The 25,931-nt window shown below is 40.0% G+C and overlaps 1 protein-coding gene across 16 annotated transcripts in view; it reads right to left on the bottom strand.

Annotated features, from left to right (window-relative positions):
- PTPN5 (protein tyrosine phosphatase non-receptor type 5) overlaps nt 1-25,931 on the bottom strand; it is a 90,249-nt gene that overhangs the window by 38,173 nt on the left and 26,145 nt on the right. For 13 of the 16 annotated variants that reach the window (XM_064452556.1, XM_064452553.1, XM_064452558.1 and 10 more), the window contains 2 exons: nt 2,801-2,982; nt 1,773-1,892 (listed from right to left, as the gene is read on the bottom strand). In XM_064452556.1, the coding sequence (XP_064308626.1) occupies nt 1,773-1,892; nt 2,801-2,982 (302 nt within the window). Of the gene's footprint in view, nt 1-1,772; nt 1,893-2,800; nt 2,983-21,721; nt 21,838-25,084; nt 25,265-25,931 lie in introns of all 16 variants that reach the window. The other 3 variants (XM_064452561.1, XM_064452560.1, XM_064452562.1) reach the window with 3 other exon arrangements.

Here is a 25,931-nt window from a genome sequence, read left to right as displayed (position 1 = left end):
TGCACGCATGCTCTTGGCAAACTGTGTATTCATTCTTGGATTTCCTATGTAGATTTAATCATCTATTACTCTCGTCCATGGAAAACCCACCAACAGAAAAATGCCAGGCTTTGGAGAAGACTGAAATTGAAACCATGTCTAAGCCTCAGCATCTCAGAAGGTCTAAAAACTGGATTTCACTGTGAAGGCCAACAGGCAATCTGCTTGCTACCCTCATACATTGTCAAAATTGAGATCTGGATCCACAATTCAATTTTGCAGCCTGGACCCATGTTCATTGCCACAGTCAGTGTAATTTTATACTCTGGCAAAGGGCTTTGAAGAATGTTTAGTACTGTTCGTGGGTCCTTACATAAAACCCAGTCACAGAGGATTTTTTCTACGTTTTCTACTCATTCTGTGAAATACCATCAGGTTCATTCACAGCACTGGCAGTGAAATTCACTCTGATGTCTTAGTCATATTTAAGTAGTTTAGAGTTCAGCCTATTCTCAATAGCAGGTGCAAAATACAATTCTAATGGACTTCAGTGGGCAAGGAATTTTCCTCTGTTTCTGACCCACTAGTACAGCTAAAAAGAAATTCAGAGTTAAAAGCTTTCATTTGCTTATTTTGACATCAGAAGATTTCTTTGCCTTTACTGTTTTCAAGTCTAAATTTGCACTGTAATTAGTGCTATAATAAACAGTCTTCAAAGATATGCATGAACATTTGCACAGGGTCATACTTGGGGTGTTCTTGTGGAGCATTCTAGGAATCAGTTTCCTCCACACTGAACACTAAGTCAAAATCCTATAAATCAGGGATTTTCTGTAAGGAACAACTTGTTAACGATCGACCCACTGCAAGTAAGATACAAGCAATGCTCTATTAAGAGCTCTGATTGTGCGTAATAAAGCCAACTAAGAAAGGACAAAGAAAAAGTGCTGCTTTCAAATAAACAAAAGAACAGGTGACACATAGCACAAACATTTTTAAGCGAACACAGGAAAAAGTCTCCACTCTACTTCAGCCACAAGAGGCACCAAGTCAGATTTTGTATTTGTACTGCATAGCCTCTGCTACAAAGATTATATACAATGAATCTAAACATTCTGATAGCAAATATATGTTGCCTGGTTTATTAAAGTAGCTGCTCACCATTTATTTAAGGTTCTGTCCACACTAGAGAAATCTGCACTGGGTATAATTACCCCAGTAATTTATCAGATGAATCATACTGGTATATGTGTCATTATGCCATGGTGAGAAGCTAAGCAATTTTACTAGTGTAGCTTTGTAGATGTAATTGAATCTGTACACCTAGTACACCTGAAATACTTTTACTACACATGGATATGCTCTAAACACTCAACAAAAACAGAATTTTATTACTATCTTTTGATTTGCACCCTTTATGTGGGTTGATCTATTCTTCCAGAATTTAAACTTCTATCCATCCTATTAAATTAAGTTCTAGCTCTCCCTTTACTGTGGGCTAAACCTTAGTGGGCTGATTTCTTTTTGCTTTGTTTCATTTGCACATTATGAAAAATCTGCCCTGCTAAAGATGATCTAATATCATAGCCAAAAATTCAGCCTTATATCTTGAAGATAAAATATGGCTCTATTTTCAGAAAACTCTTCACTGTTTCAGGATGCACACACAATGCAGCAGTCACTGTATTATATGAAGAGCATGTGTATTGTGCTTTTAATCAGAAGCGATCTTAGAAGCACCACCAAGGCTACTGACATCAACTATATAATCAGATAGGAGTACAGGGACTTACCTCCCCTTGATCTGACAAAAACTGCTTAAACGGGGTAAGCAAGTAAGACAGCAGGCCAATGGCATTCTGAGCTGCTGGGATGGTCCCATAAGTGCTGTACCACAGCATCATGCAGAGAAGCTGTGTAATCAATCAGAAAATACATAATGAGCATCTCATTATCCAAACATTCGTTTTCATTTCAAGACTGCATAATTAACTAATTTAGTTCTCATTGATTTCATGTTGATCATCATTTTTGCTTTATGAAGTCAGGTATTTTCTAGGCTGTAGCTTAACAAGAATAAAAAGACTGAATGCTAAATGCTCCGCTACAATTAACTAGACGCGTATCACTAAGGTAAGCAAGCTTACTCGGATCTACATAGCAAACAGGCTGCCCATAAGTAGCCTGTACATCAAAACAGCAGCCAATTCCTCAGACTTCTGAACTTTCAGCATTATTAGTTTTAGATCAAAACTGGTAATTTAGTGAACTTTGTATGTTATTAAAAGACTATTAAAGGCCTATCCACACTATGCAAAGTTCTCACAAATAGCCATGTTCATACAGGTATCCCTATAAACAGATACATACATTAAAACATTTCATTTGAACCACTTAAGGTTGCTGCGCACACCACAGTTAACATAAAACTAGAAAAGCAATGATATCGGTATTTAGCACCCTCACAGAGAGGTATACCCTCATCCCCATCCAAGAAGGGCGTGCTGCAACTTGAAAAGGATACATCGCCCAATCCACTTTTTAGCAATATGGTTATCTACCCCATAGGGATCAGCTACAGTAGATGCATTTGTTGGGAGATGGGTCATTTGGCCGAGGGGCAGGGAATGGGATGGGAGTCTGGGACATCAAAAGGCAGGAGCTGTTTGCAAAGCAAGGCTGTGAGAGGTGGCTGACAGAAATGGGAGGACTGCAGCTATGTCCACTGCTAAACCTACAATGAAAAAGGAGGAAACCTCCCAATCCAACAAAGCTTAAAAGAAGGGTCCCAGCATTTCAAAGCTATGACAAGCTGCCTTACCAGTATCTGTGAGAGGACAAACAGATACATGCTGTCTCCAGGCATTAATCCATTCCACCGGGCAGCCCAACCAACCAGTGCTGTTTTCTGGGAGGTTTTGAGGGAGTGCTCCTTCCTGTTCAGCTGTCCTTGTTGTCCTTCAGCGTCATCCATTGACTCCATAACAGCGGGATTGGAAAGACCTTCATGTGAAAATGACATGTGCAGGGAATGAATAGTATTAACCCTTGCAGCCACTGAGGAGCCTGCAAGGGCTACTATTGCTTTCCTAGAGACGGTGGTTACCTCTCAGTTCTGCATCAGTAAGTAGAGCTCAGGATTGTGAGCGTCACATTCTATTAGTGCAGCTGTATTCACCTGCCTTCGTCAGGAAAAAAGTGAGTGTGGGTGGATAAATTATTTTCCCTTTCTTTCCGGAGGTGCAGATTCTGAGCTTTGTTGTTAATAAATTCTCATTTACATTGCTGCACCTTTTTGTTTTTACTTTTTAAAAGGAACCATCTGTACTATTTCCTAGCTCCACACTTCCCAGCTACAGGGTGGCAGAGAACCCATTTTGTCCCTCCCTGCCTCAATTTCTCTATTTCCCTTATTTGTCTGCTTTGTCTAATTTAATTTATAAATCTCTGAGGTACAGACATTATGTGTCTGAATAGTGCTCAAGGGCTCTGGATTTTGGCTGAGTGTCCTAAGGCACTAACAAAATAGACTTTATTCTAATAACCTACTTCTTGGATAAATTCATACTCTACTCATAATCTATTTAATAACATTGTAATGCTATTCCATTCAGTGGAAATATGCACTGGAGTGGCCAGTCCTTCAGTAACAGTATATTGAACACAGTCTGTGTAGATATAAATTAATTTACAGGCTAAAAGTAGTGTAAGATCATACCCATTTGATCTAAGTGCTACTTATTTACATCCTCCTGCATGAGGAAAGCCCCAAGGCTGCCCTATGTACAAAACCTTAACTTAGCCTTAACCCTAAGCCAGCCACCTGTGCCCCAGGGAAAGGCTACATTGTTGGCCCTTGGTGGTTTTGAGAGGTCAGGTTTCTATAAAACATCCCTCTCAGACATTTCTCTAAATGTCTCACAATAGTAACTCTAAGTCAGATAAGCATCCATAAACTAGCCACAGCGCTAATTAGGCAAACGAAACATAGAATCCGTGTATCAGTTGAGGGTCTCGCCGTTGGTACAGTAAGGATTCATGAAAATATCCCATTCTGGTTTTTAAAATACAGAACTGTGAGGGTGGACAGGAACACGAGATGCTTACTCCCACTCTGTGATTGTTCTCTTCCCTCACCAAAACAGATTTTAGGACACCCATCCCTGCACAAAAGAACAAGTTGTTTGGGAAATGCTGATGGCTTCCTCTACAAGGTTCTCCATTCCCACAGCTGCCCTGCAACAAGAGAGTCATCACTGTGTAATTACTGGGGAAACTTGGAGACACAAGCAGGAGCACCTGCAAGGCACTACCAGTTACTTCCCCAGGAGCTCAGGTTACTGGTTTCTCATTTTCAAAATATCTCCAGTCATTTTATGATGGGCAGTGGCCTCAGCAGGGTATGCTGGGTATAACTGGTTATACATAGCTATTTTCATTGTCTTTACACAGATATTTCTCAGGAAGGATAGAGAATGTGCATCTAGACAGACATATACCCATGTATGTCATACCACAGGTATATGACAAAAGTAACTATTTGCCAGGAAGGACTCAGTACAGTGATTTGCATAAACATTATCAAAATTTCATGTTAAACAGTCAATAAAACATGCAGAAATATGGAACTAAAAAAGGTCAAATCAGGTGTCAACAATCCCAGCCTGTACTTCTCAGAGTGGTAAGACTTCCTTCACTTTCATGTATATGTCGCTAATCCTCAAAACAACCACTTAAAAATATCACTTTTCAAAAAAAAAAAGCAGTTTCTGGAATAGAGCTCAAAAGATCACGGGAGCTCTACTTCTCTGTCCTCCAGGCTCCATCCAGTAATCTACAGTCGATGACAAACCCCACCAAGAAACACAGAGCCCAGACGCAGTCCTTGGTGTCCAGGGACACTGACCATACATTTAACACCTGACTTCTGATACCACGCTACAAAGAGCTGGACTCAAAGTTCTCCAGGAGGATGATCAGCAGCCACATTAAGCCGCCACAGTTAAGGCTGCCTAAATATTTTCAATGCTGACCTCGGTTTTAATTTTCTACCATGTGCTGAAACTTAACAGTTAAAGTTGAAAACTTTCAAGCTTCCAAACTGCTTCAATGTCTCACTGGATTTGCACAATAACTGAGGGGAAAACCCTTGTTAATGTTTGCCAAATTTTTTTCAGCTATTTTTGTGAGATGTTTGTGCTCTGTGTTTTGGAACAGAAATTTGAAAATTTAGCAGGGACAGAATCTTGATGCCAGAAATTATTTTTGCCATCCATGTAAAAAGACATGCGCCTGTGGCTGAGATATAAACCTTCAAAAATATCTATTTACATATAGTTTATTATGGCTTGCTCCTGAAGTTGTTAACGTCCCATTTTCACTAAGCATATTTTAAGTCCTACTTTCCCTTTGTCTGCATTAAATAATGAACCTCTGTCCCTAAGAATGGCTAATGAACCTGTTTACTGTTTTATCAAATCCTAATGACTTCCTTTCTTGGATACCCATCCCCAAAGCTCAAGATAAAATCCACACAGAACACAACTAAAACATCTTTGGGAAGACAACCGGAACAGGGAGACAGAGAATGCAGATTTCAAGCTCAGCTTTCAACTACTTAAGTTACAATATTTCATATTTCCAAATAACCATTTTTTTAACAGACCAAAAACTCATTCACCTGCCTTATACAGCAGGTAAACAGAATTTCCTTGTTTCATATCTGTAACAGCCTGAGATTTTACAAGGTCGCTTCTGTCTATGTTGGAATCCTGGCTCTAATATGATGATGTGAAGGCCACTTAACCACACGCCTTCTAGAACAAAGACGTCAAAGTTAGGGGACTGCTCTGTGTCTGTAACCATGGGGATCTATGCCTCTCCACAGCCCAGAAGCCCGATTCCCGGTATTCCAGTGTTGTCTAGCAACAGCTGTACAATTGTGGGAGCCACATTCTCCTTCTTATGACTGCCTATATGAAGGACAACAGACTACTTCTACTTTAAATTATTTTCACTGCACAACGTAGAGATCTGGGCTATGGACCCAGGAGTCCAGGATTCCAGCTCTGCTGAACCAGAGCTGGAATAACAGCAGAACCTGTTGATACAGTTCAGCTGTTATCAACAGGTATTTTCACTAATACAGTAAAAGACAATGAGGGCACCAGGTCAAGAAATAAAATAATGGAGAACTGTCTGAATTCATATGTATAGATGTATAGATTAATATCTTGGGTGTACAAAGAAGGTGCCTTGGACTAATGAAAGTCCACTCAAAAATTTGCTACTCCAAATCACAAAAGATTAGATTTTAACAATGATGCCCACCTGTAGTTCTGTATTGATTTAAACTATATCAGCTTTAAACAACACTTCAATTACCATTCACACTTCATCTTGTAATCCTATATTCCTGTATTATTTGCCCTAATTGGCCCTGGTTTCTTTCAATGCACAGAACAGCTAATAAATGAGAGACACATCAGTAAAGTTTTCTTGTGTCAAGGTCAGTGTGAAGGTCTTGAGACAGCTGACAAGGATGACTACAGCCAGGGAGGAGTGAATTAAGCCTCTCCTCTGCTAGTGATTTGACTGGCAGTGAAATCTAACATCCATGTGATATCCTCCTGAATTTTTGCATCATGGAGACTGGGATTCAAGTTCCACAAGTACTTCTGCTTTGATGAAGGGCTATGCTTGCTAGAAAAATCTCTTTGGCAGAAGAATTAAAAGGTCTCTGACATCTGTAGCAGCATATGGCTTGTTAAAGCAACTTGGAATTTCAGAACAGCACCATAAACTTAACCTTGTTCTTGCTGTTCAGGGAAAGGAACTTTCTGGATCAAACCAGTGATCCATTTATCCTGTATTCTTTCCTTAAACATAGCCACCAGTACAAGCTGCCAAAAATAAACGGCACAACACTTTGCTATGGGTTAATCTATACAGGGAAATATTTTTGTCCACTCACAAGGTAACAGCTGGCTTCCATAACTCAGGCAATGCCCATTTTAAAACCTCCATATCTCTTTTTCTGACTTCATATGTGCATACATAAAGGGCAGAAGAATGAAACAAGAATACCTATATATGCTCTCAGAAACACGCGTGCTTAGAGTCCTAGACTTAACTGAAACACTGAAAGGTAATGATAAGTAAGTCAACAATGCCTTGCAGTAACATGCCATGATCCAATCAAATTCTGCTGTGGGTGACCATCAGCAGCTCTGTAACTCAACCGATTCATACTTAGAGCCTTCAGAGGAAAACCAAACAAAACACAATTCCCCAGGACCACATATCCTGGCTGTTTCCTAACAAAGTTAACACTTCAGAAGGAACTTGTGTCCTCTTTTGTGCATAGGTGCTTATGCTCAAGGAATTGATGCGGCTCTGTTGGCAGACTTAGTTTAACAATGTATTTTTGAGATTAAAAAAGACTTGTTCCTTACCAAAAGGATTTTTATAATAGAAATGTACCCCAGTAATGAAAATACAGCGCTCATACAGTTATTAGACTTTCACTTATATCCACCACCCTGTGCCGGTGGGAATTATGCTTCTGGGGGATTGGGTGGTACTGCCTTTTCACTGGGAAACAAATTTTATTAATGGTGGCTTTTTCATTTGTGGTGGAATCCCCAAACTCCATGGAACTACCTGCCAGACACAAAGGATAGGATGGAAAAATGGGCCTCACCTGTTTTGCCTACTCTCACATCCATAAATATTACCAACACTTCACACCAGAGTACTAAATCCACATATAGCCTCCATATCTTCAGATATCAAAATGCAATTGCCTACTGAAATCACCGTCTCCAATTTCAATCTAACTGCTAGGGAGACCTGCTATTGATGAGAGAACAACAGATGAATGTATACTACTGATATGGGTTTGCAAATCAATCGCTTATTTTTCACATGCAGCTAAGTGCATATGCAGGACATAGCCCTGGCATTGTACTTCACATATCTGGTCAAGACGTTGTTAAATCTGCAGGTCATAAGACACACTGATTGCAGGCAAGTCTAGATGATGGCAAGACACATCAAAGCTGAATGAGCTGCCTCAGAGTGCACATGAGAGAGAGGTAGCTTGTGCTAGAGGGTAAAAAGCTCATCTAATCAAAGAATGGAGCTTTAGGAGAAAGGTATTGGCTCAGAAGACATTATCTTTTCTTCCCACTGCAGTATGAGAAGGATAGAAACAGAATAATTAGCATTTGGACCAAAAGTCAATCTTTCTTTTGTACTGAAGTGGTATGGGAGGAAGTGGGTAAGAGGAAGGGGACCTTTCATATTTGTATGGCAAACACAACTTGTGTACTTTTGTTCCTCTCTCCACAGGAAACCAACTGGTGGGTCACTATTCTACAACTCAAACTTTTACGGAACTTCTTTATAACCAGCCAATCTCAGATATTAAGGAGTTAAACATAATGACAGAAGGTACATCATTACTCTTTTCAGATGGATACAATTCATCACTTGGGGAAGTCTGTTTTTTCTTGATGCCCTCTACTCTCCTAACTCTTCTGACAAGTCATTATAAAAATTACACTCAAGATCTAATGAGCTGTATTGAAAGCTGGGAATGCTATTTCCAATGCTTGCTGTTATCCTAAGAATGCATTTCTTTCTCCGGCTCCTCCATTATTAATTAATTTTTTTCCACTTTCCTAGTCATGATATGGTACTGACTACTTCTACTCTGCTTAATCCCTGACCTACTCTGTTTACAAGAGTTTGATACATTTACCTTTTCCAAATGGCTGAATAAAACATGACTTGGGGAAGACCATCTAGTCCCTAAAAGTATCCAGATTAAGAGCTATAAAGACAGACATTCCCAAATGCACCCTACAGCTACCCTACTACTGCCTGACTGGAGATAGAAGGTATTTACAACATAATTGCCTCAATACTTCCAATTCAACTCTGGAAAAAGTCCCAAGGTTTAGCTGCCAAGAACTTGTGGTTGGTAGATCTTGTGTTTGTAACGCAAAACCACATAGAGAGTGACTTCAGAAGATACCAGACAGCTTAACTCAAACACTAGTAACAACCCAGACAAATCCATATATCCCACTGTGTTTACCACTAAACACTGCAAGGCACTGAAGCAATTCTAAAATCACTGTGGTATCTAACTGGAAGCCAGTTAGATTCACCCAGCCATCCTTTGCAGGGCTGCAAAGTGAAACTGCAGACTTCGTTCTCCAATATGTGTAACAGAGATAAAAGAAGAAATAAGCCTGATGTACCATTAACCCAAGAGGTCCAAGCAACTGTAACTACCATCTCTTGACAAATTCCAGAGGAATGGAAAAGTCTTCTTCAAGACTCAGCCTACATATCAGCAACCTGATTGTCAGTCTCCTATGTTGCTTATTCTGAGATTAAATTCAGCTTACAATTTCTAACACTTTCAGTTTGCACTAAATGTATCTACCCTGGATCATAAGAATTAGCTGCTTCAGTCCTCCCTTCTGAAAGAAAACCACAGAAATTGATAATAAAGCACTACAACTTTTTGCATCGTTAGAAAACTTAGACATTACCTAAATTTTCTAAATTCTAAAACTTATAATTTTCTAAAAATTAGAAAGACACTGCAGTGGCCCCTCCTTAATATTGAGGGAGAAAGGTTAATTTACCCTTGTGTGACAGAGGACAACCCACAAGTATCATCAATTTTTCTTTGCACTTGCTTGCCTGTGAATGGCAGCTAGCACACTTAAAGCCAGCCACCTTCATTGTGAGAAAGGCAAACATTCTCCATGGAGTTCCTGAAACAACTGTGCAGAAAGGGAAATGGGTGTCAACTACTGGACAGGATAAGCACTGGAGACTCGCACATTTCAAGCTCAGCTAGTAGAGTCTGGTTGCTGCTTAAGTCAAACTCTGATTACCAAAATGGAAAGATGCATTGAGAGAGAAAGAAAGCAAGGAGGAAAGTTACGCAGAAAATCTGTGAGAAAGCTGGCAATGAACTGAGGTCTACATATTTCTAGTCCAATGCCTCTCTCCTTTCACTAGCAACACTTTTAAACTTGGAGAAGAAACTTTCTACTTGAAATAAGTTCTGCTGAAAACAATATGCAGCCCCTTCTCCCTGGTGGTAGGCTGCACAACTCCATCCGTAAATGGCCTATTCTCATCTCTGAGGGAACAGGAACCTGATACCAGGGTGTGCAAGGAGAATAATTGCCTTTCCACTCAGCAGCTCCCTGCTGAACTGCTGAGTCACACATTTTCTCTGCATTCGTTTTCACACTGCTCCCACTCAGTCCACCTGCCACTTCATCTGGGTTGGGTGGGAGGAGAGAAAAAGAGGTGAAGTCAGAAAAAATGTTCATGTTCACCCAGGACTGCTATTATGATACTGGAGGGTCATGTATAAAATCAATCCTGCAAGCTGCTAGAGAGGAATGGAGAAGAGAAATATCACATTATAAGACAAACAGCCTCCTCCTCTTCTTCTACAAGAGGAGACTGGCCAGCAAACAAGTTGCAAACATCATCTGACTCCCAATCAGTCACTGATGTTATAATGCTTGCCGATATGTTCTGCAAATTTCAGGCTCAGACCAGGCCTTAGGGTTTTCCCTCTTTTCTGTGATTTAGAAGAGCTTTCAAGCTGCTGTGACTTTTTTCAACAGTCCAACAGGTACTGTGTAGTAATTGACCAGCTGCCACTGGGAAGTGCCACAATGGTAAGTGCCAATACCATCTGGATAGACTGCAGTTCCTAAGGGCATCTTCAGCTGAGTTGCTGCAAAGAAAACATCCACCAGCCCTAACTTTCATCATTAACAAAGATCAAGAGAAAATCTTAGCCATTTTCTTGCAGCTTTCATAAAACCCAAGCATAACAGGAGCCAACATCTCCTGCCAACTGTTAAATTCTTATGTAGAAAAGGGACTCTGCTATCAGTGGTGGGATACAAGTTTATCATGGTTATAGAGGGTCTAGATTCCTCTTAGGTTGGGCTGTACATATAGAAACATACATTTAATTAAATTATCAAGCTAGTAATTTTTCCCATAATTAGATTTCTGGACAGTACTGTTTATAGGTCGTGAAAAAAGAAAATGCCCAGAAGCTTCCTAGCTTATTAAGTCAATGATCTGAAAAAGCGCTTCTGAAACTGACTTTCAAACTAAACCAGGACAACTGTGATTAATTTTGAAACTAATTCTTAACCTACTGCTACAGTTAGTATTCAGTAGAAAAACTGGGGCTTGTTACAAACTAAATAAGGATTTTGTTTTATTAGGTAGAATTAGCAATTCAACACGTAAGCCTGTTTTTCCCCCCTGTGAGAAAGAGTCTGTTCAGCTTTGCCTCTCAGTAACTCTTCTGGTGCAAGTCTGCTTAAAAATGTGCTTGCACTGTCCAGGCCTGAAGTGTGAATACAAAACCCATTCTGAGAAGAGTTCAGTGACATCACATTAAACATGTCTTTCAATATCAACTTCTACTCTCCATCTTCTATAATGGCTCATCATCATGTTGCTCAAGAAATAGTTCATGAAAAGATATGGTAACTGCAGGGGAAAGAAATGTGGGAAAGAAAAAAGCAACACTCAAAACCTTCTCAAAGTTGCCTGCCTCCATAAAGTTTTTTGTTCCAAATAATCAGAAGTACAAGACAGACTTCTGGTCTATGAAGTCATCCTTGAAGAGGGAAGGATGCAGCCTGCCACCAGAGACTTTGTTTCACTGAAGGGTGAGACCAGAAGACTTCATTTGATCTGCCATCAAACTCATCCTTCCTGGAAGAAATCAGATGCTCAAGACAGTGCTCCTCCCAGACCTGGAGTCCTACACATTGCTGTTGGCTGCTTAATATACCTAGTCCATCTAGTAAGACAGAAAGTATCTTAATCATCTCACTGAATCTCCACTCCATAATAATTCACATGAAACAGAGTTGCAAGGGCAAAGCAGCTCACAATGTGCTTGGCTGACACCACTCTAGATCAGGTGTAAGCCTCACTTACACGGGAGCAAGAAGAAAACAAAATCATCAGGCTCTCTGCTCTAGAGACAGGACTCCCAGTGCAGCAAAGATGAACCGCCATGAGCCATCAGAAGCAGTAAGGGATTGTCAGATAAAGCAACCATATGGCAAGTCTATGATAGCTACTGTACCATCTGCTGGGGTCCGATTCTCCTCCAATACTTGTTACAAACTGCTATGTCTCTACTAATAATGGGGGAGTTGCTCTTAATTTCCAATGCAAGATTAGTTATGTCCCTGTCCACACATAAATCGTACTCCCACTATTAAATCAAATATACAAGAGGTTTACTTTTAATGGCTCTACTAATGTTTACAGGTCTTAAACACAAGATCTGTTGTTAAGCACTGTCCTTTTTCCTTTTCTCCGGCAAAACATGTCATGTTAAAGGATATCCTATTTTTCATAGCAGCTAGGGTCCCTAGACAGTGTTTGCTTCGAAACAATTAAAATATTAAATATGGTGTCAAATTACAACTCTTAAAAAGTGAACGCAGACCCTCGGTGAGCAGAGACAGCGAATATTAACTTCTATCACACCCACATGTAATTACCACTTGCCATCTTTCAATCAGGGCTCTATTCAAAGCTTCTTTTGGTTTGTTTTTTTTTTTGCGCATGGCTCTTTCCTTCTTTCCTGTTAAATCCCTTACAGGATTACCGCTTAACAATTAGACAATTTTTTTTCTTTTTTAATAAAGAATACATTTCTTTGTTATGTTGTTTTCTTTAGTGAAAGTTTTCAAGTGTCTGGTGATAATTTTGGAGGTGCCTTGAGCTTTTATAAACAGACTGCAAGTTGACTTTCAGTGGAGTTGGTTGTGCCAAATTATTCCCAGCTTGCACTGAAAATGGAAACCCACAAAGCAGCTCTGTAATTCCACAGTTAAAGACCTATGACTTTGCTTGCTCATGAACCAGCCTTGCACAGACAACACAGCCAGGGAGAACTGTCAACAGCACAACAATGCAGATTGAGATGTACTGGGTGGAATTCTCTTTCTGAAACAGGATAACCAACTCTCCCCTCCCAAATACAAATTACAATTTTTGTGCCTTTAGCCTTTAGCTAAAGGGTGTACTTAAAGTGCCTGAATGCATAACAAAAAAATAGCATCAATGATTTAAAAACCAGTCAAACGGCCTCTGCAATACAAGAGCAAATCTGACAACTAAAAGAAAGAAGCACATTCTGATTTCACACAGTTTTTAAAGTATTTACTAGTCACACTACTATCACGTGAATTGGTGTTAGCACACTATATTGCTTGAAAAAAGCATATTTCTTCTCATAAATGAAAAACAACTACAGTTCTAATGCTAACACCATTGTGTGCTTCTAATTCCTCTTCAGCAACTTACTAGCCTGGTGTCCTGCGGGTATTAAAACTGCTTTCTGCTCTGGTGAATGAGAGGGTTTGCACCTTGAAGGAGATGGGAGATATGCTGGCTTCCTTCCAGGTGCAAATGTGAACATTTTGATGATGTTCATTTGGGTATAGCCTGCTTTACTAAGTGACTAAAATCTTACGCCCTAGAGCCTTCCGCAAAAACATTTAGGAAAGCCACTATCACATTCAACATTTATTTCAAAAGACATTCCCTTTCCTGAGCAAAGTAAATTATATCAAGCCCAGTCTCAACAATCATCTTCAGTCACAAACCTGATATATGCCTCAAGGGTACTATCCCAAGTATAAGCATTTAACTTTCTTTCATGCATTTACAAAGGCTATGCTTGCACTGTTTGGTTTAGTCAGAAAGCAATGGTATCATTCAGATACTATAACTTAGGCTCCAGAATAAGCACTTGTATAGATAAGGGTGTGGACATCTAGAAAGAGGATGCCCACACTCATTTTACCTCTGTACTAGAGTGCTATTTCCACCCAGGGCTACTCCATTATGGGCCCAAATGCAAAGCCTGCACAATTAAATACCATTGCTTCCACTTCAGTGCACTGCTACCTCTGTAACTGCAGTCCCTTCATGTTAGGGGCATGCTAAGATTATTGAAATGTGGTAAATCTAACAGTCTCAATCTCTCCTTCTCCCTAGCTTACCACATAGCAGCACAAAAAGTGAACAACAGTGCATGTAGAGGAAGGTAACAGTTCACTTTGTTTACTTGTGTCTAGTCTATATGGGTTCCTGTTCTGTGCTCATCAAAATGGATGCACAGCCTTAAGAGTTGAACTAAAAAAAAATACAACAGCTTGCCTTCTCATATTCTTTCCAGTGAGGGAACACGCACAGAGCAATGTTTTGTCTAGCAGACATGCCCAAGTTGTTACGGATCTATGGCAGAGAAGGTGAGACAAAAAACCCCCATGCACTGATCTTGAGCTTTGCAATTATTCTGAGAGGATTTTGCACCACTTGCCTACAATCATGAGCTTCACTCTACAAAACAATCCAAAGAAAACATACCTATCATGGACACATGCATCCCAAGGCTCTGCTTGATCTGTGGTGACTGTACCTCATGCCACAGAGCCTCATGCTGATTTACCTTAGCAAAAGCTGACATTAATCAGTAGGTCTGCAAGGTGGTAAGCAAAGCTCTGTGGAGCCATCATTTTGCATACTGCATCAGCACAGCATTTCTACTGCTAGCTTCAGGGCCAGCTCAGTATCAGCTAGGCTAGGGACTTTTGTTCTGTACTCCCCCAAACAGTGTGGGAATGCTCTTCGATACCTTAGACCAAGACCATTCTGGAAAGGACTTGAATATGATCTGATGTGACATGGAAGCAGGTGGCAGGCAGAGCTGCCAAAGAAGTACACTTAAAACCTCCAATTGCTGCAGGTATAAAAGGTCTTACAGTATCTGCTATGCTGAGGATGAAAAGACAGCTAGTTATTTTACCACCTCATCTATGCAACACAAATTGGGGCTATTCAGAAATGTTGTTTTCTTGGGTCTTGATTAAAGCATTTCTTTACTTTTCAGGAGCTCTTGATTTCGTAACATTTATAATTCAGGTCACCACAAAGGCACCAAACATGTCCCTGTGGACTCCTAGTTACCTCACTGTTCTGTCTCCATGTTGAAACACTGCTGTGTAGATAATATATTTTGAAATACAGGTAGTCAACTGCCTTCCATAGTGTGTTCCTTATGAAGTGTGGGTGACAGCATGTGTCAATGGGAAGCAAGATTTCATCCACACAGCTATGTTCCTGCTATGCTATCCACAACAATTCATCTGCATAAACAGGAAATGCCAAATACCTCATACCAAGTCTCTTCGCACACTGAGGTATACACTTGATTTCAGTAAGAAGAGTTAAACCTGCACTGAGTAATCTTGTAAATCCATTCTTGGCTTCTAAAGACCAATGCAGTGCTTTCAACCACACCCCACCTCTTCTTCCACAGGAGCCAGATTCTACCGGAAGATTTTTCCCTTGCACCACTCAACTCCCAGTGACAAGTATGTGCAACACACTCTCTTGGTCCTTTTCCCTGAAGATAGCATTAATTAAGCTGGGAAGATCATAAGCAGAATGGACAAGAGCAAGCCACATTTTATAAATGGCCCAGGTAGAAGCACTATGGTTTGTTTCCAATATGCTGAGCAGAGACAAAAAAAAAAAAACCAAAACAAAAGACAAATCAAGGAAATATAAAGTCCTAGTTTTGGGGAATAATTGTAACATCATAATTAATCCTTTCACCTCTACAGATCTCTAAATGGTCTTACCAATGGAAAAGACATAGCATCACCGAATCCATACGTGTATCCAATAAGAACAGCATTTTAGTAGCATGCTGAAGAACCTTAAGAACAAAGGAAGCCTCACCTAAGAGCTGTTGCACAAGCATTTTCCCCTGTGGAAAACAGCACAGGCTCTTCAGTTCCCTGGCAAAGGACATTCAGAACCAGCCAGTACCAGTGAGCACATGGCAGTACAGCGAGCACACAGGGTGCTAAAAGGTCCCATTTTGAGAGCCCCCTGCATGAAGATGATAAAAAGAACCTATTCTGAAAAAGCTTTCTGCATTTATCTTTGTCTCCCACAGAAAGCATACAAAATGGAAGGCATTTATTGTCTTTCAGGAGCACCATTCCTTTTCCTGAAAACCTGCAAAATTGGTCAGATTAAACTTCTACCTATTTTGGCAGGAATATTCCCTTTGCAAGTTGGGAGCAAGCCTTGCAGCCTAACAACCTCCCCTCTTATTTCTCACCTCAGAAGTAAGAGCCCTTTTTTACATATAGGGAAGACAGCATTCAAACTGCTGAAGACTTTGCAAAGCAGCAACTTTGGACCGTCATTTGAAGGTCAGTCTCCAACATACAGTATTTATCTGCCTATTGTCAAACAACTGCTGGCACAAAAAGGAGTTTTAATAGAATGTTAGTTAATTAAGTCCAGAATGTTAATGGGTTTTTCATAACACTGTGGCATTGTATCTATGAAAAGCAATGAAAAAATGGTCCTGTTTAAAAGTGGTAATAGCTGTAGTCTTTGAACATATGCTTAATGAATAAATCTGTTAGGAAAAAAGGCCTGTGTGTATTGGAGGGTGGTAATATGTTTGTTCTCACTTAAAGCATGCCATAATGGCAATCATCAACAGAAAATGGCCTCTATTGTCAGGACTAAATAAAACTCCGTTTGGCCATTCACTTTCAGGTGAAATTGCTTTTTTCTTTTAAATAATAGATTCTTTTAGCTAAACAGTTGAGTTGAAAATAAAGCAATACCACATTCATGTAATTAAGGACACCTGATAAGCGTTCATGCTCTTTGGTAGGTGCGAAGAACCACAATATAGTAATATGCAGGCAGCTTGCTACCACAGCATGGGGTGCTGCATGCAAGAAGCCAAACAGACTACAGTGAAGAGGCATTCAGAACCCATGGTGAGAACAGTCTAACAACCCAGTGCTAGCACATATTGCAGTGGTGGGTGCAATTTCAGGGATGAAATTATATAGAATACACTGCAACACAAAACCTGAATAGAATAGGCTATTAAAAGCTTAGGTGACAACCAGAATTCTATGATGGCAAAGCACACGAGAACAAAATCTATTGGGTTTCCATTTCCATAAGCAGGTGGGTGAATCTAATAAGCTAGTTAATTTGTTCATGAAATTAAAATGCCAATTCCTTATACTGGGAAGTAAGTATGGAAAATATCCACAGTTAAGCCATAGGTGACTGGGTATTTTTAATGGAAGTTTGACAGATGTTGCTAAAATGCACCCCAAAAAAGTCAAACATGTCAATATCTTTCTTCCCCGAAAGTGTAACAGGCTGCCTGGGGAAGTGGTTGAGTCACCATCCCTGGAGGTATTTAAATGCTGTGTAGATGTGGTGCTTACGGACATGGTTTAATGGTGGACTTGGCAGTGTTAGGTTAACCATTGGACTTGATCTTAAAGGTCTTTTCCAATCTAAACAATTCTATTAATATTACTTAACTCTTCTTCTGTCCTCCCAAAAGCTCTTCTCACAGGGTACCAGAACCTCTCCTTTCTTCATAAAATTGGAAAGCTGAAGCTCCTCAGTTCCACTCTGAATGCTCCTAAGGAAGGTTTACCCAGACAGGCTCCCCTTCCTGTTCTTTCCCTCAATAACATGCTTGAATGTGGCTCTTTTTTGCAACATAGCCAGATTTCAATTGAAAGGTGCATTTTGTGGTGAAAGGGCCATCGGGAACTCCCAAATTGCATTCAATGAGATTTCCTAGTTGCAGCCAGAAATCTAACAACCAGGTAAGACCATGCCACAATCAACTCTGCTTTGACAGCTCTTCTCAGGCAGCAGGGTTGGGAGACTGCTCCTCACTGCTTTTGGACAGTTGAGCGTGACTCAACGCCTGCTCTCCATCAGCTTTGCTAAATTCTCAGTCCTTGCAGTCCCTCCTCTTTCCTTTAAGAATTTTTCCCTGTGCACATGCAGAGCAGATCCATATTAACAAAGATCAGAGATCATGAGTAGGTGGAAAGATAAGAAGCACAAATATAAAGCAAGTTTTAGGTTCCCAAGACTTCTTTTCTGAGAGGGAGCTCTGACACAATGAAGAAAACATTCCATCATTAAAACCTCTAATTCTTGGGGATGGTATTTCCTTCCCACCTTCTTCTTAATGTTATCCCTATTGAAATACTTTTCTTGTTGAGGTTTCTTTCATTATCCCATGCTGACAGGGCTGTCACCAGCAGGCATAAGGAAAGCATGAAACCTCAATCTGCAAACTGGTAAGGCAGAAGTCTAGAAAGCATGATTTCCAAAAGCAGTAGAGGTTTGAGATACTGTGACAACAGATATTAGACTTCCAAAGGGTGGTTAGCTTCAGCTAAAAAAACAGTTTATAAGACTGTTGCAAACAGACACATATCAGCAAGGTTCTGTTCTCAAAAGTGACTAGCATTTTTACCAGGCTGATTTTCAGCTTTTTTCAACATGTAGTTATGTGATTAGTTTGTCCATTAATCAACCAGTTAGCCCACCAACCCAAATAGTGACCATGAAGCATGCACAAAATGTGATATGTAACAATGTCCAATTCAAAGCACTGAATCCCACATCCCTGAAACAGGTCCTTTGGTATTTTCGACGTCTAAAACCAAAATGTCTGTTCTATGACATTAAACCAGGTTCTAGAAAACCACTCTCATCAGGTAACATGAAAGATTAAAGTTAAGCTAGACAACAGACTAGCAGCAACAAGCAGAGAAAGGAGGAGATAAAATTAAGATGACAAAAGTGACAAAAGAAGGTGTGAGTATGTTTGAGAATAATGGAAATGAGAATATCTGATGAGAAGAGATAAAAGAAGGAAAATAAATACAAGGCCATAGAAGAGAAGCCCACGGGAGGAGGAGGAGGGTGAAAGCCTGGCAGAAGGACTGAGTGGAGACTAAAAACAGCATCTGGCAGTAGCTCAAATCAAACAAGGCAGCATATGCAAGAAGTGCAGTGCACTGAAAACTTCCTTCCTCTTGGGGATTAAGTAGCCTCAGAGAGAGGGCAGAGATTCTTTCCTCGCTCTCCTCTGGAATATCTTGCTCTAAACTCTGAAGCAGGAAAAAAATCTAGTTAAATCTTTCTGTGATTGTAATTTCCCAGTTGCCACTGTGATATCTGCATGGAATTTTCAAAGGCAAAGCTGCAGAAATCACACTGATTTTGATTAATTTTTCTAGTGGGGAAACATGATGGTGGGTACCTCATCCCTAAATGATTTAGGGCATCGAGAGGCCAGTTTTTCAAAAGGTCTGGCAAAATTTTCAGAATCCCCAATCCAGCCAGATACAACCCTAGTTCTGCTGAAACAAATTTTATTGTTTTTCAAAAGATGGGCCTTAGTTGTTCCGTTTTCAAAAGTGGCTTAGAAATATGGAGTCTATTTCACACTGAAAGACAATGAGACGATATGCACAGTTGCTTTTGAAACAGACTGACATGCTTTTCAAACTGCTGCCTACCATATGCTTTTGCTTCCTTTAATTGTGTGTCTGTGAATACAGCACACAAATACATGTCTGTTTGTCACTCACAATTAAGGAAATACAGGTGCAGTCGTGAGAACATCAGGTACTAAAAACTGTCTGAGGACAGTCCAGCATTCCAAGTCTTAAACTGCAGTGACGTTTATAATATTTGCACCTGCACAAAACCCAAAGGTCCCATATGGGGGTAAGTATTACAGCACTAGCTAACACCTAATATATTGTCAGTTCTGTCAGCTCCCATAGGGGTGGAACATCGCCTTACAGGTACACAGGCCAAGCCAAGCAACGCCATTTCAGGGAATACCTCACCACATCCCACCTGTTTTTTGTCAGGGTGCATGTGCATAGGCTGCTACATCTAACTGCATAGCAGGAACAAACTAAAACTGTGATTCTTCCACCTGTGACCATCCAAAGCATGGTTGCAACTGGAGTTTGCTGCTCTTTCTCCCCTCCGGTCCATATACCCCTATTTCCTTCACCAGAAACCAGGAAAGACGACAGGAAGATGATGCCAACTAGATCTCACTCTAACAAAGATAAAGCACATGGTCAGATGATTTTCTGTGACAGTCCCTACCCCTGAAGATCAGGCTTAAAAGGTGGGAGCTACATACAGAGAGGCAAGAGCACATGAGGGGAAGACTGTCCTAATACAGATGGTGAAAGAAAGACTGACAGAGCAGTCCTGAATAATCCTTGAGGGAGAGTGACAGCCCAGAGATACCATTTTGCTGCCTGTATAGTAGTGGGAACACAGCAGAATGTACTTTTACCTTGGACTTAGGATCCCAATCTTCCTAGGGACTGCCAGAAACTGTCTTAAAAAACCAAATTGTAATCCACCTTTGAAACACAGCTGCCTACTTCTGCTAGCACTCCTGGGCCACACTATATGAAGTACGCCTCCCTATCCTGTCAAGATATGCTCATGATTCTTGATGAACCTTCAAATTTTTCAAGTGGCATTCTTGTATTAAGGTCCAAAGGCTGAAACCAAAACAAATAATTGGTGTGGTCAAATGAATATGAGCCCACACTTTTGGTTATTTTTTCATTGCAAGCGCAGCCCAGTATTATCGATCAAACAAGAGGAAGCTTTGTCTTATCAATTTGGAAAAAAACCACCCCAAACCATCCTGTCATGGCAACTGGAAATGCAGTATTTATCTGGGAAACAGAAGCAGGGTGGAATGCACCTGGAGGAAAACAGATGTACATCCTTGTGGAAGTCCAGGAAAGGCTCACAGCTGCTAGAGAAGCAGCAGCATAGCTGTTAGAATACCTTGCTGTGGAAATGCAAATCACAAGCTTTGCACCAAAACACTGTGCTAGATCAGCCTGTGTGTATCTTTTACTTGGGCTGTTAGGTTGAAGATGATAGCATACACCACTTCAAACTGCTGTCTGCAGAAACCTGTATGCTCTAATCCAGTTGATGTTGCCTGCTAGGCCTTTTGAAGTTCAAGATAAACCTTTGCAGCAGTTCATAATTTGAAAATGCATACTCCACCAATGCCAAACTGTCAGAATTGCCAGAGACCAGCCAGCTTCAGTTTTCTAGTTACAGTGACATGATGAATTGCAATCTCTCCATGGTGACCCAGAAAGTCACTTAGTGATACACAAACCCAGAGATGTACCAGCAAATGGATTCTGTTGTGTTTTCTTGCAGGATGCCTGAAAGGTGACTAAAGGATTCCAACTTTCACTGGAACTTCAGCAGAAAACAATCAGTTTCCTTAAATGCCTTATAAAATCCCAGTCTGAATAACAGAGTAATGCCTTTGGTATCAAACAAAAAGAGATCCTTGATATTGTGACTGCTATGCTGGGCTAATGGAGCTGGCAGATGAGAAAGTGTAGAGTGGGGGACAGCACCAACAGGTTCAAAATCTCTAAGTTACAAATGCCAGTTTACCAGCGTTATACTCCTTACTGGTATGAGGCAAGAAAACCATTTTATGCACAGGATGGAAGGAGAAGGAAGAGCATCAAGTCAACTCAAGCCACCTGTCCAGCTTGAGAAAGTATCAAGTACAAGAGGAATAATAATAATAAAAAAGCCTAAGAACTTGTCCAGCCCTTCAGAAAGGTATACTGCACAAAAAGCATCTTCCAAACATCACCTTCCAAGTCATTGTTGTTCCTTTATGATCTCAACAAACACAAAATTTTGCTGTATTTACCCATGTTACTCATATAGCATAACATAGTAAATGCATGTTACCCACCTTTTAATCCATTGGTAAATGCCAGACTTTCCAGCCATGATTATTTCTTTTGATTCTCCTCGTTGTTGCAGTTGACATTTTCACCACTTTTATCTAGTGTGCTGTGAATGTCACTTCTTCATGATTTGTAATGGAACAGAAGAAAAACAACCTTACAAGAAAATGGGTGGGGTTTTTCATGCCAAAGTCGGAATGGCTTTTTTCATGGTTCTATGCGCATTCCATATGCAAGCATATGGTTAGCCAACCTCTGTTCATGTTACTATACATACACTTCATAAGAACAAATCTCTTTCTGAATCAAGCATTCATTAGAAATCCTGACTATAAATACTACAGCAAAATCATGGAATGCCCATGTAATTAAAGCTCAATGTTAAATGAGTGGTGTCTCAGCTTGCATATGTTAAACCATTAAGAAAGAAAACTCTCTTTTCCACTATGTTCCCAGAGAAGTGTTCTTTCCAGTGAGAGCATATTGCTATATCTTATTTCTCAAAGAGAAGCAGTATAAGCCACACAGAGCCAGAATAAGGCTTCCTTATTCACTTCACTCCTCTTTTTCTAAGAAATCTCCCTGAAGTCATCAGGATTATTTGTGCAACACCATCAAATGAAACAGGGATTACAATCTGGCCCACTGGAAACAACAATTATTCTCATGTATTACAGATAGCCAATACTTTAAAGTTCCTTGAAGGCAAACTGTCTTATACAATCCTGAAAGAAACTGTACTAAAGCAATAAAGACCGTATAACTAAAACAACTGGCACATGATAATTTACTAAACAGATACCTGTCAAAAAGAAAAGACCAATTTTTAATTTAGCTATATATTGAAATCAGGGTCCCTGTAGATGCAAACCTGTAGATGCAGTGCTCCTTGGCACTGCAAACCACCTCATTTGCATAATCTCTTTGTTTCTTAGATGCTGTTCAGATATGGACTGAGATTTTAATCAGTTTAATTTTCTACAGTGCTGAGTTTTGTGTACACACTGCAGAAGAAACTTGCTTTAAGAAGGATTTAACTGAAAGACCTCAATTTCAAACTGTCAACCCAAGTGCATGCTCCTTCAAAAATAGCATGTTAATTTTGCTCATCCCCACAGACTCATGTGACCTCTTATCTGCATCATGTTTTCCACCCGCGCCACAGCAGCTCATGGCTATGTCTCACAGCTACAGCAAAACTTTTCAAGCCTCCAGGAACACCATCCAGTTTTATTTCATTCTGCACACTTTTTGCTTCATGCGTTATGTTGGATGAAAGCACATGCAAAATCTAACACAAGGCAGCTCTGCAAAATAAATAGCCTTCTGGTTACTTAAAATGACCATTTTTCAATCTAGTCTATCATTTTATGGTTTCACCATCCCTTTTCAGTGGCCGGCACAAACACATCCTAACAGTTTCCCAAGGCATTCTTCAGAATTTGAAAGTGAACACTGCTGAACATTTGCTCTCTGACCTACCCTAACCAAGCAATGCATTATAAATGTCTCATTAGCTCACATGCCCTGTAATGAAAATGACAGTATTTTCTTTGTATGTCTTTTATTGATTGCTCAACTTCTGCACAGAAACACTGGAGACCTTCAGCCACATTCTACATAGCATTTTCTGCAGTATTGAAGTTTATTAGTGCATTTGTGGCAGCTAAACAGAATGATACTGTTTTCTTAGCCAAGCTTGAAACAAGGGCCAGTCTACAGTCCTGTGATATTGCCTGGACAATGACTTTTACTTCAAACATTTTTTGGAGCATCTTCCATCAATTTTAAAGACATGGATTTGCATTTCATACACCATTTCCTAAGCCTTCTCTCAAATTACTATCATTGATACTTCCTAATTGTCTCAGTTTCTTGTGCCAAAACCAGTCTGTTCAGCCACCTCAGACTGAGGCCTTTCCAGGGTACCTTTTCAGTAAGCATGCTTGCCAGAAGCACCTTATACAGACTTTCTTCCACAGTACTTTACCAATGCTCCCATACTGACACTATTCTGTTAACATGAAGTCAACTGCATGACCTTCAGCTCACATTCAGCTGGAAAGCTTTACCACAAGTTTTTTTTTTTGTTGTTGGAACTATTCCACTTTGATGTCACATGATAAATGATTGTCGATCTTGTCTTTCTCCCCTCCCACATCAGGTTTTCCCAGGCTAAGCTTTTCTGCAAGGCAGAACTACCCACGCCTTATTCTGCAATAAACACAACACTGTTTGAAAAACTTCCCTTTGTATTGCCCACATATAAAGAGTAAGCCAATATCACTGCTGAATAAAATATCTTTTTGACAAACAACCTGCAGACTATTTGTGTGAACACATGATATTTTGGCCAAGCAGAATTCACTGGAGATGAGGGGAAGCAAAGAGGGGAACACTCCTCTCAGGACAGTGTCAAAGCCTAAGTGAACACAAAAGGGGAAGAAGTGAAGTCCCATATACACCAGGAGGAAAAAAAAAAAGTATTACTCTACCAGAACCATTCACACATTTTCCCCTAAAACAGCTATACTGGTAGACAGGAAATAGGAAGTGAAATGTGAAAGACTTCTGAATGTACTCAGTATCCATAAGAATCATATACTGGATTTATAACACATAGATACAATTTTTTTAAAAACTACCCAGTTAAAAACACCGTGTGTGTGGTTTCTGTGTTGGTTGAAGGATCAAATTCCCTCATGGTTTAACTCCATATTTTTAACTACATCTTAATCCAAATTTCAGTGCAGGAATAAATTTGGTAAACTCTGCAGAGTGTTTTCTGAAATCATTATTTTGTATGACCAGTAGAATTGGATTTATATCTTGCTTTGAAATTAATATAGTCTATGACTATAAATACCAGGTAAGTTACAACATCATGTTTTTACTTATGCTAAACTATCAAGAGTAAGTGCTTTGAGGCAAAAAGTGCATGTTTGCCATTTACTATACATTTGTACGTGTCCTAACATAAAAGGGCTTCCAGTTATTTGGCATGCCTACACACCATGTCAATATAAAAGTAAATAATACTGATGTTTTATGGTCTAGGTTTAACACTGGCCTCAAAGGATCTGGACAAGACTGTGTAACACAAAGCCTGTAAAAGACCACTAGCATGACTCTGAGCTTATAGAAAGTGCATCCTTTCTACCATCAAATCAGTGGCAAGCATTGACTATCAGCTGGCCAAAGCTGACCATTTATATCTAATCTGTAAAAAGAATGTGAATACCCAGGAGAAACATCTGTAGGCTACCTGAAGTTTCTCAGGATTCTTAAATAAGTTAAGAGGTCACAGCTCATTAAGGGCTTTTCAGAAAAAAAAAAAAGTGTACAGCAGGTGTAATGAACCCATTCACCTTACAGCTTGTTTGCATACAGAACATGTTTTTGCACTCCAAACATTCCCTGATAAAGGCTTTCAGCATCCTCTTTCCATAAGCTGGGCCTCCTTCACAGTGTGGAGTTGATTCCAAAGGCACAGCCCCATCAGCTGAACTGGCTTCTGTACTGTAAAAACAACGTCAGACTGCAACAGCCTGCAAGACATCCATACAAGATGGTATGAAAGGCTGGTCCAGTGCAGCACTAAGGCATATTTAGGCTGTAACCAGATGGTGAGCAGATCAGCCTTCTAACCAATAAAAAGGAAAAAAGTTTATGTACACCAGATACATGATTGAAAGTCCAAAGTCCAGTAGCTCTAAGAGCCCTCATTGCTCAGATAGGAAACACTTTCTGGTAAGACACAGAATATGCTTAGAACCAAGTCCCAAATGACTTGAAAACACCCACTTCCTTGATTATAAAACAAAACTAATTTACTTACTGCTTGCCACAGATAAATAAAAAACATGGTTCAGACAGCTATGGACTTGATTTAAAAGGACTTTCTATGGAGATTTTATAAGACAAAAGCTCAGTCCTCTAGGCTTCTTTAGAAATCCTAGCTAAAACTATCTTCATAGACATCAAGTCAGTAATGGACATAAAATGGACTCTTTGCATGGTGTAAGAACCACAGCTAGATTAAAAGATACAGTCCACTACAAAAAGATCTAGCAAAAAGTACCCTCCATGCTAACAGGGCTTTGCAAAACATTTACAACCTGCAACAAATTTTCCCCCTTTTTTTTTTGTTTTTGTTCTTTGCACTCTCCAAGAAGATTAGGAAAAGTTCTGAAAGAGCGTATGACTGTTTTTCAT

The sequence above is a fragment of the Phalacrocorax carbo genome, chromosome 5 (assembly GCF_963921805.1).
Source record: "Phalacrocorax carbo chromosome 5, bPhaCar2.1, whole genome shotgun sequence".
In the NCBI taxonomy this organism is placed as follows: domain Eukaryota; kingdom Metazoa; phylum Chordata; class Aves; order Suliformes; family Phalacrocoracidae; genus Phalacrocorax; species Phalacrocorax carbo.
The sequence above is the reverse complement of the archived record's forward strand: the minus strand, read 5'-3'. Positions and strand labels throughout refer to the sequence as shown.